Source organism: Miniopterus schreibersii, assembly GCF_964146895.1.
Source record: "Miniopterus schreibersii genome assembly, chromosome: X".
NCBI classification, from domain to species: domain Eukaryota; kingdom Metazoa; phylum Chordata; class Mammalia; order Chiroptera; family Miniopteridae; genus Miniopterus; species Miniopterus schreibersii.
The window spans coordinates 24545880-24562263 of record NC_138104.1 but is presented as its reverse complement, the minus strand read 5'-3'; the positions used below and the strand labels follow the sequence as shown (position 1 = coordinate 24562263).

General features: G+C 39.4%; 1 protein-coding gene across 3 annotated transcripts in view; it reads right to left on the bottom strand.

Annotated features, from left to right (window-relative positions):
* The window catches only part of COL4A6 (collagen type IV alpha 6 chain), a 294921-nt gene that overhangs the window by 38424 nt on the left and 240113 nt on the right, over nucleotides 1-16384 (bottom strand). For 2 of the 3 annotated variants that reach the window (XM_081125610.1, XM_081125611.1), the window contains exons 8-16: nucleotides 15576-15611; nucleotides 12350-12412; nucleotides 11498-11533; nucleotides 11263-11304; nucleotides 10189-10281; nucleotides 8822-8875; nucleotides 2228-2287; nucleotides 1119-1163; nucleotides 669-722 (exon numbers count right to left, since the gene is read on the bottom strand). In XM_081125610.1, the coding sequence (XP_080981736.1) occupies nucleotides 669-722; nucleotides 1119-1163; nucleotides 2228-2287; nucleotides 8822-8875; nucleotides 10189-10281; nucleotides 11263-11304; nucleotides 11498-11533; nucleotides 12350-12412; nucleotides 15576-15611 (483 nt within the window). The remainder of the gene's footprint in view (nucleotides 1-668; nucleotides 723-1118; nucleotides 1164-2227; nucleotides 2288-8821; nucleotides 8876-10188; nucleotides 10282-11262; nucleotides 11305-11497; nucleotides 11534-12349; nucleotides 12413-15575; nucleotides 15612-16384) is intronic. The other variant, XM_081125612.1, reaches the window with a different exon arrangement.

Sequence of the window (16384 nt, the reverse complement as noted above, 5' to 3'; positions counted from 1 at the left end):
ATAAAACTGAAAAGTTGGCAATTCTAAGAAATGTCAATAATAAAACATTCCTCCTTGGAGGGATAGATTTGCTCCCACATTCCCTTCCCCATTAACCTACCACTTATCAAGTAGTATTTAAGGAATGCTCATCAGCTTTGTGTATTAAAATAGGATGCAAGCACTTCACGTGAAAAGGGTGAAATCTAAAATGTCAAAATACTTTAAATATACTTCATTTCATATTTAGGCATTTGCTATGGTCTGAATGTTTGTGCCCCCCCCCCTCAAATTAATGTTGAAAACCTAATATCCAAGGTGATTGTATTAGGAGGTGGGGGTCTTTGGGAGGTTACTGAATCATGAGGGCAGAGGCCCCACAATTGAGATCAGTGCCGTTATATAAAAGGCCAAAGAGAGCTAGCTCACTCCTTCTACCATATGAGGACATAGGAAAAAGTAGGCAGTTTTCAAGCTGGAAGAGGGCCTTCACTGGAACGCAAACATACTGGCACCCTGATCCCAGACTTCCAGTCTCCAGAACTGTGAGCAATAAATTTCTGTTTTTTATAAGCTACCCAGTCTGTGATATTTTGTTACAGCAGCCTGAATGGACTAAACAGCATTTTTGGTACTTCTTCACTCTTCTACCTCCCCAATCCTGGATTTTCACTTCCCAACAACATTACCTTAATTCCTGGCAATCCATTAAGCCCAGGGAAACCTGAGGAACCCTTCTTGCCCTGTGATAGAACATAGTTACAGAAGACAATATGGCACACTGTTACAGGAGGCAATATGGTACACTAGGTAGCCAACTTGTATGTTTGGAGGTACAAGGGCCACAAGGCTACTTGAATACAAGCAGTCTGGCTTTGTTAGGCACTGATAACATGGTACAGAAGTCTGACTGCACCATGGCATGGCATGGTATGCCACCAAAATTGACACTAGATTCTCATCTTCTTGGGTGCAAAGAAAAGAAGAGAGTAGTTGAGATTATACCAATCAAAGGGAGGTGGACAATTTGCATTATAAGCAATGCCTCCCTTTGGATTGATGGCCACGTTAAGAAAAGCAATGGGATCTTTTGATTCAGATTTTATATACCAAGGTTTTAATAATATTAACCAAAATACCTGACTCCCTGGAGGTCCTTGGACTCCTTCTAAACCCATGGGACCCTGTAAAGAGAAAAGAGGCACCTTAGAAAGATTAATAGCTCACACTAGAAAAAGCCACTAGATTTACATAACAAAGCTATCCAACTGAGTTCAGGATTTAGCATTTCCTAAAATCAGGTAAGAGAATGTTCCTAGACCTAGCTTATTGACTTCTTTCTAAGCACGAATTCATCAGGCTGAATAGCCACACAGAGCATTTTTAAAGAGCTAAATAAATGGAAACATTTTAAGTACTAGGTGGAATTTGGTAGAAGGGCTGTGTGGTATTATACTTAGTCTGCATTAGTTCCAAATCATGGGATTTTTAAATAGATTGTGGGAGGGCTGCTGGTCTCTCACCCCAAATGCATTCTTTGTTGGTGATTATTCCTTTTCAAGACAAGGGAGTAGGGAAAAGAAGAGAAAGAAATGGCAAGGGAATGGATGAACATTGCTGAAAACTCAAAAGACTCTTTAACAAGCTTCATGATAAAGCTAAAAACACAATTTTCTAAAATGTTACTTCTTTAAGGCTAAGGTTGGCCAATTGCTTGCAGCCTAAGACACAAGTGCGTGAAGCTAAGGATCAGAGATGTCAAAAGTTATTTTTCCACTTGAAGTGAGATTATTAATGGAAACTATTGACTCAAAATATAACTACATTCTAGAATTTCTCAGGGTCTGTTCTATAAAAATTGCATTTCACCCTCTTTCTTCCATTCCTGCAACCCCTAACTCCCACCCTTGACCACATTCCCATAGGATAGAATGGAATGAAATGAAGACAACACTCACACTAATTCTTTAGCCCAGAAGATAATTATACATGAGGACAAGGAGAGGAAATAGTCTGAGTAGTCATCTAGTATAGAGTATACATCATTCCTTATTAAAGGGAGCCATTAAGTCAAGGGAATGGGGGAAAGTGGAGAAAAGGTAGTCTTAGGGGCCTGCCAGAAGATTGAGGAAGAGAAAAAAGAGAAGCTTAAGTGGCCAGAAAGTTACATAACATACAGATGAAAACAGGAAATAAAATGGACCAGGTGACTTAACAGACCAAGGCAAACAACATTCCAGGTTCCTACCCTAGGTCCTGGCAAACCAGGAATTCCCTTTTCTCCTTTTTCTCCTGCAGTTCCGAATCCCTAAAAGAAAAAAGAAACCATTAGTTATAACATTCATTTCTTCATAGGTCTCCTGGCTCCATCCAAACCATCTCCCTTTGGGGAGGCTCACCATGCTGAGTCTCATCACTGCCTGAGAAGCACATAGGCTAGCCTGAATATAATTATAATTTGGACCACTCATTCAAGGTTCCATTTTGGTTCTAGAAGTAATGTCTTCTCCTTGAAACAATATTGTGTGTACTTATAGTAACATGGACTAACTATAGAAATGATAAAATATCTGACCTTGTTGATTTTGCAGATGGGGAGACTAACACTCAGAATGGCTAAGCATCTTGTATGGGTTACAGAATCAGTGAGAAAGCCAGGTTGTCAGGCTTCCATTCTAGGATCCTTTCCATGAGAACAGGCTTCCTTCCACCATCTAGGAGCTTGGCTCTTTGACCCATAAGTGGAGAATTGTATTAATTCTTGGTGGTCAATACTAGAGGGAAGAGTTCTTGCCCTTTTTGAAATACGATGACTATAATATCCTTCTCAGTAGGAAGTCTTTCTATCTTGGTGTGGTCTAGAGGCCTGCAGGACCTAGGAGTACTCCAAAGGGGACTGTGACATGGTTTCCAATCCCTCTTGCCCTGCTCACAAGAGATGAGGGCTTACAGCCATGGACATGACTGGAGGATTCTCTATGGAGAAGTAGAAATCCAAAAAGCAGAGTGAGTGAGAAAGAGCTTCCTCCCCTCTGTGTCTAAGGCAAATACATTCTGGGCCCCAAGATTCAGAAGAATTCATTACCTAAGTGAATAAAGACTTTTCCAACAAACTGAATCAAAGCCATTTTTAAAATTAGACTTTCTGGAGTATAGATTTTCGCAAACAACATTTAAGCCTATTTTGAGAGTAAAGGAGGCAGTGAAACTTTCTTACATGTAAGCTTGTAAAAGACACTAAATGTGGCACATTACCTGTTGTCTTGATGTGACCTGGCTCAAATGGTTGTGAAGGCACTGCTCCAATCCTATTCGTAGTTTTCTTCCTCTTATGTACTAAGAGCATTCCCATGGGTACCGAAAACTAGCTAAATAGCCCTTAGCTTTCTAGGCCCAAGGTTTTTTTGTTGTTTGTTTGTTTGTTTTTTTAATGTGGATTGTTTTGTTGTGTTTTTATTGGGAGAGAGTGTGCATCTGTGAAGGGTCTGATTCAAAGCAGGCTCTGGTTTCTATTTGCCTTTCTCTACATCTGTAATTGTGTGTCAAATAGCACAAACAGCATGCTGAATAGGATTTCTATTTGAAAGGCTTTCAGGTAAAACTGAATGTGAACTTGTTTGAAATCTCAGTTCTGGATCTGAAGTTGGAAATCAATGCATGCTGCCACCTGTTGGAATGTGTCTATTGGCCTCTGAAGTGAAGTACTTCATGCAGCATTCTCTGTCTTGTACATGGAAGCTATAGCAGCTCATGTTGCCCCAAACTCTAAAAGTGCTAAGATGGGTTATACAGTTTGTAAGCAGAAGGTTGATATCACACTCACTTCTGACTCCTCCAAGGCACATTACTGCAGGCTGAATACATACAACGTCCAATACATACTTGTTGAATTAAATGGAATAATGACCCAGAGAACAAAATTGTTTCAAAAGGTGAAGGAATGTCGAGGAACTGTCTTGTGCCCCAGCCCCCCACGTATCTTGCCACAGTTGTAAAGACAAGGGGGCCTTATCTTCCTTCTTTAGAAGGCAGCAAGAGCCTCTAGACTTTAGTTTCTCAGAGAAAAGGTCTGAGAACTTGCACTACAATGTGAACAAAAATAAATACATAAGTTTAAAAAGGAAGAAAAATAATTTGTGAGTGTGAGTTAAAGCCAATACAAAATAGATGACTTGGCAAGATACTGGGCTGTAGGCTCAGCTTGTCTCCAGCACAGGGAGGCACCATACAGGGCCCTGCTGAACAAGCTGCTCTAGTAAGATGTCCTGGGACCTGGCCCTGTCACAGACAGTCCTCTTCATGAGCTGTCCTTTATCCACTGCTCCCTCATCCCTTCTCACCGTTGGCCAGGAAAGCCTCAGTAGAGCACTATCATGGTTATTTACAGGTCTGCCCTCCAGGGCACTGATATACTTGTATTTTTTGTTCAAGGATATTAGTGGGTCTGCAAATAACTCAATTTCAGTCACTTGGTCAGAAATAAGGGGGGATGTCATAAGGGGGGATGACATAGTCACTGGGTCAGGGTAAGGAGGAGGATGCAAAAAAAAAAGGGCAAGCTGAGTTATAAAATTAGTCACAGTGATGTAAAGTACAGTATAGGGAATATAGTTAATAATATTGTAATAAATATGTATGAAGACAGATAGTTCCTAGACTTATGGTGGTGATCACTTTGTAAGGTATACACATGTCTAACCACTGTTGTATACCTGTAACTAATGTAATATTGTATGTAAACTATAATTTTAAAATAGATATAAAAATAAAAATTGAAAATGGTTACAGTAAAAAGAAAGCAAAGAAAAAGAAACAGGCAACATACAAACACTAGTCTGGAAGCAACAGTGCCAGGTCCCACTGCCCAGTGAGAGACACTTTGGCCATGGTCCTCAGAGACATGCTCCCCTGAGAGGGAGGCCACCACACAGTCACACTCTGTTTGAGCTTCTCCCCCAACCCAACAACTCCCCATGGCTCCAGTGCAGGCAATGGAGGTGGCTAGACCCCCCTCCACAGCAAGGGTGGCTTCTCTAACTAAGGAAGGCAGAGGGAAGCTGAAGCGTGATAAGGAGGAGGGAGGTCATGGGGAGGGGGCAGGGTGGGATTTGTGGTAATATTTTGGGGGCTAAACTTCAGAAATCTGTTCCGCTTGGCATTTGAGGGTGACTTGAGATTTGAAATTGAGAGGTTAGGAAAGTGGTCTCCTTAACTCTGTCCTTGACATACTGCTGCTATTGCCCCTCAGAGAACCAGGGCCTAGCTTAAGTCTGACAAGCTGGGGCTCCATCTTCAAAGGACCTACCTGAACTGCCTGGAAAACCTAGTACACAACTGAAGGAGAACCAACCCCACCTGCCCAGTAGCTGCCTCAGATCCACTCAATAGGTACCTAGGATTTGTCAGTTTCTTCTCTCTCTTCTCATCTTTTCCATTTTGCCTTACCCTGTGTTTGCTGGTTCCTTGAACAGACAACACACAAGTGCACAAATCTGACAATCTCCGTGGGAGTACCTGTGGTCTACAAGTGTGAGTATGCTCCTGGAGACAGTGGGGTGAAATTTGTGAAGCTGGGACTGAACCAAAAATCAGGGATATTTGTTCACTGCAAAGGGGGCAGGAGAAAGAAGGTGAGGCATACATCTGTCAGATTGGCCACTTGTCAGCAAATCCTGCATAGATTGAGGCTTGTATGAAAAGGAAACAAATGGTTAAAGAGAACATTTTGGATTCCTTAGAGATTTCCATCCTCAGCACTGCCTTGTATGGATAATTGAAAACTTATGTGAGGGGTTTGGATTTGAGAAGTGTGTTGCCTCTGAAAAGCCTGGAGTATCTCAAACATGTTACCACCTTTCTTCTCACAACTTTTCTGTCATAAGTCACATAAAATACCTATGAATGTTCTCATTAAGCAGGTAGAGACGTTAGGAGTGAAGGAATTACATGATTTGGCAAGGGTTGCACATCGAATCTGTGCTGAAGTGGGCTGAAAACTCTGGTTTCTTGATTCTCACTCTGACAATACGCTGTATTATATAAAGGGGGATATTTTTCAGCTTTGATGTATTTACAATCAACTGGGGTTTCTATTTTTCAGCCCACATTGTGAAACACTGGAAATGCTGATCTTCAAACGGCATTGCAATCTATCGCCTTGCGTTGTTGTCAGCCAGTCTCTCATTCTCTTACAGGACAAAAAGAAAAGGGTGAAAATGCAGCAGGGAGAATTCTTTGAGGTAGACCCTGAAAGGGAATGAGAGGGAAGGAGGGAGCGTGAGCTGGTGAAACCAATAACACCAGAGATCTACCACCATAATGGCAATAATGAACTGGACTGTAGGGGGCAGTGTGGCATGGGAAAAAAGCTCTGAGTTGGCTAGAATTAAAGCTGAACTTTTGTCTCAGTTCTGCGAATAACTTGATGTGCGACTCTGGACAGTCCTCTTCATTCGCGCAGGCCATGGTTTCCTCATCAGTACAAGGAGACAAGTCCAGCCCACCTTGCTTGCCTCACAAGCATCACGTGAGGTAACTAGAATCTGTGTGAAATGCTCACAAAGGAAGGAGCAAACCTTCTCTAGCCCACTTGCAAAGTACTTTATATCTGTGCTGTCCAACAGAAATATAGTGTTAGTCACTATGCTATTTTAAATTTTCTACTAGTCACCTTAAAAAAGTAAAATAAATAAGTGAGATTAATTTAGTAACATTTTATTTAACCAAATATATGGTAAATATTGTCATTTCAACATTGAAGTAAAAATTGTTAATGAGATACTTTAGATTTTTTTCTCATACCTAGTTTTTAAAATCTGGTGTGTATTTTACAATTATGGCACATCTCATTTCAGACTAACCACATTTCAAGGGCTCAGTAGCCATATGTGGACAGCACAGTTTTGGACAGCATAGTTTTATACTTTGCAAAGAAAATTCACATACATTGAGAGTTGGGCCTCAAAACAGTAGACATGTCCATTGCTATATTCCAGATATACAGAGAGGTTCAGAGACTTGAAAATGTCCCAGAACTGGAGCTGGGTCTGAAGCCCAGATTTCCTGTCTCCAGTATTAGGGTACTCTTCCTTTCTGATTCATTAAATAATGAGCTGAATAAAATCAAGGACATTGAACAGATGATTCTGTGTTCCCCTGTGTTTCTGCAGAGTAATAGGGATCATCATGGAAACAAACCTGTGTCACTGGCTCTACTGGCTTTGTTTTCTGACCACCCAGAGAGACACAGGGTTTCAAAGTACTATAGAGAAACACTAGAATCATCTAATCCCACTTTGCCAGCAGTCATCTTTGATTCATCCATTTCCCTCCCTACCCCATCACCCAACCCATGAAAATATTGTCAGCTTCTCCTTCAAAACACATCTTATGATTTAAGAGAAATACTAATCAGATGTAAAGTGTAGGCCTCCTTTAGATTTTAATTCCAGTAAGGCAATTATAAAAATATATATGTATGAGACAATCACAAATCTGAATTCTGACTTATTAACTGATAGTAAGAAATCACTAATAATTACTGATGATGGTATTGTCACTATATTTTAAAAAAGCCCTTATCTCTTATAAATACTGAGATATTTATGATGAAATGATGTTTATATTTACTTCAGATTGGCTATGAGTTGGCAATTATTGACACTTGTACCATTATGCCATTCTGTGTACTCAGTATATGTTTTAAATGTTCCATAATAAAAAGTTTAAATGTTTTACATTTTGAATCCATGCACTTTTTTCCATTTTCATTGTTATCACCCTAGTCCAAGCCACTACCGTTTCTCACCTGGACTGTTACAATAGCCTCTGTCTGCTGCCTCATGCTCCTCCCTTTCTCTACTGCCCTGTACCCCTCCAACCAGAGTGGTCTTAAAAATATAAGTCAGAGCTTTCTAATGATTCCTACTATATTTAACATAAAAGCCACATTTGACTTATAAAAGTCTCCATGATCTAGCTCTTCTCTGCCTTCTAATGCCTGGTTCTTGGCCTTGTTCACTCTGCTCTCATCCACTAAACTTCTTGTTCCTCAAAAGCTCTGAGCTTTTTCCAAACTTAGGGTCTTCATACTTATGGTTCCCTCCACCAGAAACAATCTTCCTGATCTTCACATGACTTGTTCCCTTTTAATATGCACTTCCTCAGAGAGGGCCTTCTTGACCATTATCCAAAGTAGCCCACCCCATTCCCCATCCACATTCCATCACTTTATTTTTTTATCTTCTATGTATCCCTTACCACTCCATGAACTTGTTCTTGATTCATTTGTTTACTTATTTATTGTCTGTCTCCTCCCTCACTCTCCCATTAGAATGTACTCTCCTCAAGGACAGGAACTTTTATTACTCCTATAGCCTCAGAGTCCAGCAGAATGCCTAGCACATAGGGGCCCTCAACAGGTTTTTTGAGTGAAAGAATCTAAGACACAAAGGCAGATAGGAAAGTGAAGATAGGATTACTAAATTTAACTCCCATTTACTGAACAATTGATAAGTGCCAGACATGTGCTAAGTCCTTTTCATTAAGTTAAGAAATTTGTCCAACATCACATAACTAGAAACTGGTGAAACCAGAAGTCAAGCCTAGGTCTGTTTTAACTCTAGAGCTTGAGCTAATAAACACTAAGATATAAAGTCTCATGAAGAATCATGATAATGTTCCCATGGGTTCAAGAAAAAAGAACATTCCAAATGCCTTCTAATAATTAAGATGGTGGAATTCTCTATAATAACTATAGGAAGAAGTCTTCCTGTTAGCCTTCTATTGCTATAACTTGTCTAATCAAGTACTGTATAGATGTTGACCAAATAAGGAGACTTACCGGGAGACCTGGAGGGCCACTTATTCCTGGGAAACCCTGAAGCCCTGGTTCCCCCTGGAAAAACAAGCAAAACTTAGCAAAGAGCAGCCAGAAACAGTGAACATAAAGGAGATGGCTCCCTTGAGCTACTTGGGCTGGGCAGTTGAGAACCAATGGGGTATCAGGATTGGGGCACCAAAGGGTAGTACAGATTTCCCAAGCTCTCCAACAAGTAACTATACCAGAATATCATAATGAGCTCTTGGTGTGGAAAGAACCAAGTCCCATGGCAGGGAAAGAAAAATGTCTAAAGCAAAGTTTCAAATGCCTAGGCAGGATGGGAGACAGAAAAATCAATCATTTCTTTTCTTTCTAGTAGAAGAGGCTGTTTAGTGTGATTTCCTGTAGCAAATTACAGGCTGCAAAAAATCAATGATTTGGGGGAAAGAGTAACAATTATAATTTGGATAGGGACACATAATACTTTAATCTGTCTTTCCATGGTATGCTAATTTACCTGTATGTGCCCTGGAAGGGCTGTCTAAAGTTTGAGAATGATCAAGGATGTAGGAAACTTTCATATGCTCACAAACTGTTTCCAATCAATGGATACTTCCTATAAACCTGGAGGGAACCTGAAACTATTGCTTACACAAAGATGAAATTAAAGAAATGTGACTAAACACCTCCTCTTGCCTGGATGCCTTCACCACAAGCACAGAATCATAAAACCCCAGGAAAGAAGGAAATGCAGGTTACTGAAAGATATCTGGACAGCTTAATAGCATACAGCCATTCAAATATACCCATATGCACACTCACATCAAAATACAGATTATAAAATATATCAGTTAAATAGGTCTACAGCTTCAGCCTTGGTAGTTCAGATCAGGTAAATTAGGGCATCTACTGCCACTTGGTGACAGTATATCTTTTTTAGCAGGGTCAAGTTTTAAGGGCAAATAACTTAAAAAAAAGATACTGTAACTCAAAAAGCAACAATTTATATCCTATGTGCTCTGTCACAGTGCTTTGGGAACAGCATAAGTATTGAGAAAGTTGGGAGTTAAGAGGAAGAAAATCAACTATTTAATATTTGTTTTAAGTTATTTAGCATCTTGATAATTGGATCTGGAAAAGTGAAATACAGAAAATAATCACTTAAATGAATACTCAGAAACCCAAGCACACTCTTCTACAAACCAAAAACCAGTTTTTAGAAAGCCTTTCATGAGGGACAAAACAAAGAAGGCTTTACCTTCACTTCCAAACAAAAATCCATTGTCTAGGACCCACTATCCTTTCAGTATAGCCTGGTTATTTGAATTGAACTTTGGTATTAATAGGAAACAGCTTCTTAACTTTTCCTGTTCTTAAATGTTCACTACCTTAGATCCTTTCTTCCCTTTGGGAAATCCCACAAATTCCAATTCTCCAGTAGATGGTGGGGGTCCTGCAGGGCCAGGGAGACCAACATCCCCCTGTAAGATCAAAAGGAACATTAAGCAAAGCAGAAACCACACAGACCATTTCTCCAGAGGGTGGGTTTGTCCTCTGGATATAACTCACAAATAAACTGTCCATTATTTTGGCCTCTTCACCCCACCCTTGCATCAATGAGGAAACAAAACTATTAGTGCCAAGGGATGAAAAGAATTATAAGCCTGTTCAAATGTATTTTGTACCAGCACTGCAGAGGAAGGAAGCAAGATGAATGAAGGGAAACTGCATGGCCATGGTCATGCATGAAGGGTGTTTAGAAAAGAGCAAAAAAGGGGTTTGAGCAAGGTGAATGGCCACCTCTTGGCAACTGTGATGAGACTCTAATTGGTCTAATCCTTGCCAAGAGCAAAAGCCTCCATGTTAGGCTGAATTTGCTCCTTGGAGGCAATGCAGTCTACAAGAGGCAGTCACAAAGGGGATGAAGAACAAGTTCACAGTCTCCTTTGAAGCTCCCAAATCACTATACAGTTTGTATAGAGGTAAATAGGAGAATGAGGAAGAAGAGATAGAAGAGAATGGTGAAAGCATGGTTAATGAGGCAAGAAAGAGGAAATGGAAAGAGAAAGGAGAAGGGAGAGCAAGAGGAGGAAGGAAGAATAAAAGAAGAAGAGGAAAAGAAAGGATAGAGATAAGAGGAGAAGCAGAGTAAAGGAAAGAGAAGGTGACATAATATACAAATACCCAGGTGGAAGAGTTAATATATTTCAAGAGAGTATATTTGTAAGACATATACACTTCACAGGTAGGAAGCAGGAACACTACAGTATTTCAAAGGAGAAAGACCACAATGCACATTCAGCCCTCAAGGGACTCCACCAGAAGATCCACATGGGGTGGGAAATACTCATTTCCCAAGGCAACGATTCAAATTCCCTTATACAAGCATGCACATGGGTGTAGCCAGAGACATTTCTTGGAGCACATAGAATACAGATTGTATTTTGCAAAAATCTATTTACCTTGTCTCCTTTCTCTCCTTGGAAACCTAACCCCATATTACCCTGGGGCACAAGGTGCAGGGAAGAAAAACAAAGTCAATTACTAAACAAGTTCCAGGAACTTCAATAGGAATGCAGTTTTTTTGTTGTTGTTATTGTTTTACCAGAAGTGCATTTAATAAAAAAATAATATCTCTGGGAAAACAAGAGTACTGAGTAGTAGGAGGCCAAATGCCTCAAGACCAAGTATACTTACATCAAGACCAGGGAGACCAGGGAGGCCTGGAGGACCCTATATTAAAAATGAAAGGTAGCACTTTTTAGTGTCAGGCAAAAAGAACGTGGGCATATTGAGAGTCACTGAGGTTAAGTCCTCCACTATCTTGGTGTTACCTGGGATTGGTGCAGCAAATTCTAGCTCCCTCTCCCAAGGTTCCCTTTTTATCTCTGAGATCTCCCAAATTGACTCAATAACCACATTCATGTTAAGATAGTGAAGGTTTCATGTGTCATTCCCCCCAATATGCCAATGGTGACCTTCAGTGAAGCTAAACCAAAGTAATCAATGGTGGGATTTCATGTACTGGAGAGAGGACAATCTGGGTCAGGGCTTTCCCAGAACCACACAGAAGGCTTGCTATGCTTTTCCTATGTCAGTGATGGCAAACCAGGATTGGTATCAAAAAAGAGAGATAGGCAGGTAGAGTTGTCCAAGTTGCAGTGTTGAAAAGGATTTTGAAACTTCTGTGCTCACAGTAGATGATACTGGTGGTAGTATGATTAATTAGCACTGTCTGTCATGGACGAGGGGAGTGCATGGTAGCAATAGATGTGCCAGGTATCTGCCATCTCTGGGCTATACTTTAGGTTGATCCAGACTAGGTGACTTTGGAAGCACAGAGTGAATAGTCAGATTGATTCTAATAAATAAAGACAACACATAGCTCCTTATAAGAGCATGCTTCATTTTAATCCTCCAGCAAAAGAAGTTGCCTTTCTCCACTAGGAGAGCCTACATTTAGACAGCCTACATTAAATCCATAGCCTAGTGGATAAAGCATTCATGTGAATGAATTCTATGATCACATGGTAGATTAAGGTTACTTACTTGAAATCCTGGTGATCCTATAGGTCCTACAGTTCCTGGAGAGCCAGGTGTTCCTCGTGGGCCCTAGAGAGACAAGTTTTTACTAAGGTCAAAATAGCAAAACAGCCAGTGTGGTTCAGTGGTTGAGCATCGACTCATGAACCAGGGGTTCACAGTTTGATTCTGGGTCAGGGCACATGCCCAGGTTGCAGGCTTAATCCCCAGTAGGGGGCATGCAGTCAGGCAGCCGATCGATGACTCTCTCTCATTGATATTTCTATCTCTCTCCCTCTCCCTTCCTCTCTCTGAAATAAATAAAGACATATTTTTTAAAAAGCAAGACAATTTATCAAGGAAAATAAAAATATATGCCCACAAAAATTGCACAAGAATGTTCATATCAACTTTATTCATAATATTAAAAATCAGAATTGTCCTAGGTGTCCACTCTTACAAGAGTTGATAAATGAACTGTGATACATACATACATACAGTAAGGTATACTCAATAGTAAAACATAACAAACTCTGATATATGAACCAATGTGGATGAATCTCAAAAACATTGTGATAAGTAAAATAAAGTCAGACCCCAACGGCTGCATATTATATCATTCCATTATATGATGTCCTAGAATAGAAAAAAAAATGATTTAGGATGGAAAAAATCAGAATAGTGGTTGCCTTTGGGGTGAGGTGGGGGTAGGGATTGACTAGAAAGGGGCAAGAAGGAACTTTTGAAGGTGATGGGAATGTTTTATTCCTTAACAGGGCTTTGGGTTACACAACAATATTCATGTGTCAAAACACATTATATGTACGCTTAAGGTTTGTGAATTTCATTGTATGTAAATTTTACATAGAAAGAAAACTGTAAACAAATTTTAAAGTCTATGATAGGCATGCTATAGTATTTAGGTTAAGAGTATTGTTTTCTGTAATTTACTTTAAGATGTGTAAATTGCCCAGCTGGGCGTGGCTCAGCGGTTGAGCATCGACCTAGGATCCAGGAGATCGGGTTCCCAGTCAGGGCACATGCCTGGGTTGAGGGCTAGGCAGCCGATCAATGACTCTCTCTCATCATTGATGTTTCTATCTCTCTCCCCCTCCTTTTTTCTCTCTGAAATCAATAAAGATATGTTTAAAAAAAAAAAGTGTAAATATAAGATGGATTGATGGATGGATAAAGATAGGTAGATAAAAATGGGATAAACCAAGTATAGTAATATATTAATGGTTAGGATATTCACTGTAAAATTCATTCAACTTTGCTCTATATTTGAAAATTTTCATATTAAAGTGATGTAACAAAACAAAAACTTAAAAGGGAAGCAAAACAATTATAAGGCAAATAATATTATCGGATACAAAAGGAGGTATTTCATAATAATAAATAGGTCAATTCATCAAGAAGATATAATAATCTTGGATGTGTATTCACCTACTAGCAGAGCTTCAAAATACATGAAGCAAAAACTAAAAGAACCATAAGGAGAAATAGACAAATCCACATTATAGTTGAAGATGTTAACATCCCTCCCTCAGTAATTAATAGAACAATGAGACAAAAATATTAGTAAGAACATAGAAAATCCAAAAAACATTATCAATTACCTTGACCTAATGTTTTTTTTAGATCACTATACCCCAAACCACTGAATACATAGTCTCTTCAAGTGCATATGGCACATTTAGCAAGATGGTTCCTTATGCTGGGCCATAAAACAAACAATAAATTTAAAAAGATTGAAGTTGTACAGAGTGTGCACTCTAACTGCAATGAAATCCAAACTAGAAATCAATAACAGTAAGATATCTGGAAAGTTGCCAAATGTTTGGACATTAAACAACACATATCTGAAAGGAAAAATCATAAGGGAAACTAGAAGATATTTTGAACTGAATGGTAACAATGATGAAATTAAAAACAAGACAATTGAATCTGAAGAGAAAGATGATATAGGGAAATGTATGGCCTAATTAAAATTGGGAGCAGTAATAAGGTGACTTGTGCTTAGGTAGCAGACGGAGAGGCCAAGTGAAATCAAGACTTAGATAGGTGGAAGAGAAACTAGGGACTCAAAGTTTCCCCAGGAATGTATGATAATAGAACATTTCTTTGACAATAATTAATGATCTATGATCTCCTTACTGATCACAAATCTCTTACTTAGCCACGAAACTCCCCTCCCCAAATCTACATGGTTTATTTATCACGCCTGTGTATGTACATAAACATTTTACCTTTGCGGGTAGGAAAATTATTTCTAAGAGAAGCTATGCAGCAAATATAGTTATTCTAAAAATTTAGTTAACACACTACCTAAGCCAATGTTGTTTAGCTGTAGGGGACTGGATGCCCTTGGTCCTTATTCATCTCTGTTTGCATGTGTGCTTGCATACATCCTATTTATTGCCTACCTTTCCTCACACTGCTCTGTTTAGAAAGCTTCCTCCCATTGCCAGCCAGCCTAAACACTATCCACACTTCTCAGAGGCTACCTTCTCTATCTTAGAAGATATAAAATCCTTCATGATGTATTCTTAGGTGGACAGCATCTTTTCCTTGAAGCTTTTGTGGAATTCTTATACCACATTCCTAATAGCGCTTCACATCTTGGGTGGGGGAGGAGGCAGTGGCCATATCTGCTTTGTCTCAGGGATCACTTGTAGAATTTTGCTGAGGGTAAGTGCTTAGTATCTATTCTGGAATAAAGCAGAAAGGAAGGAACCCTGATACAGGCAAGAAGGAAGAAAGAAAGGGCTTTTCTTAAGCCACTTCAAAGGAAATTGATGACAATGTGGTAACTCAAGGAAAACAGAAAGCTCTTATTAATACAACTCATGGCTTTTCATGGACTATTATTTAGAGTCCCTTAAAGGATTTTTTATAAAGAATACTTTTAAAATGAGAGTGTTCTACTTTTGCTTTACTCTCAGCACTCTCAACACAGAAAACACTTAGTAAATGCTTGCTGAATTAAATGCAAAATTTTATACCAGGGAGTATGTAGTTTCCTGGCCTGATGTTTAAAAACCTGCCTGCTATGTAACTTTGAGGTGGGCAGTCCGTCCTCTAAGTACTTTCTCATCTGGAAAATGTCAACAGTGTGACCCATTTTACCTCAACCCTCTGGATTTTCTTTGAGAAGGTCTACAAAGACCTTCAAACACTGAAAGGAAGAATGAAAAGGGACAATCAGTAACTGTTGACTAAACATTGAGATCTCAACACATATATAACTTACAGTGATTCCATCTAGTCCGGGCAGCCCAGGATCCCCCTGAGAAACATACAAAGGCAAGACACTGAAGATATTAATAAATCAACCCTGTGGTATTTCATAGATAACTGACCTAAGATACATGGGCATAAAATTGCATCGTTGAAGCTTAGTCTTCTTCTGTCAAGGTCTTGTGCTTTAAGTAATGTATGAATTGGATATTCAACCATTTACTTTTTGCCTAAGAAAAATCTGGACTCTAAAAGGCAAATATTATAGACTTGGTTGAACAGGATTTAACATTTTACTTAGATTAATTAGTTTTCACCTTTGCTAGGAACTTATCAATTAGAAGCTGCTTCTGTGGGCTGGCGATTTTCCTTCTCTTTTTGGAGGAAAGTAAGCTACCTTCCCGAGTGCCCTCATCCCCAGAGAATCTATGCCCATATACATACAATGCAAATCAGACGTTTCAAGGGAGAATCAATAGAGTATACCGTCTCTGATTACGTTTTAATTACTTTACAGCGTCTTAAGTCACTATATAAATCTGTAATATAACCATCTTATGGAAATTTCTGTGCTCCCCTGGGTCCAGGGTCTCTTTGATATTTGGCCAAACCATCTAATCAATGTTTATTGTGACAATGGCCATATTTTGGCACCTGCTAGTCTTACTGCACTTGGTTTATGGTAAAAAATTAGCTCTCTGCAGCATGGAAAGAGTACTGCATGGGTTTTTAGCTCAAACTGGCTGTGTGACTCTGAGTGAGTCACATAGCCTCAGTATATCTGTTTTTCTATCTGTAAAATGAGCAACATGAATCTAACAA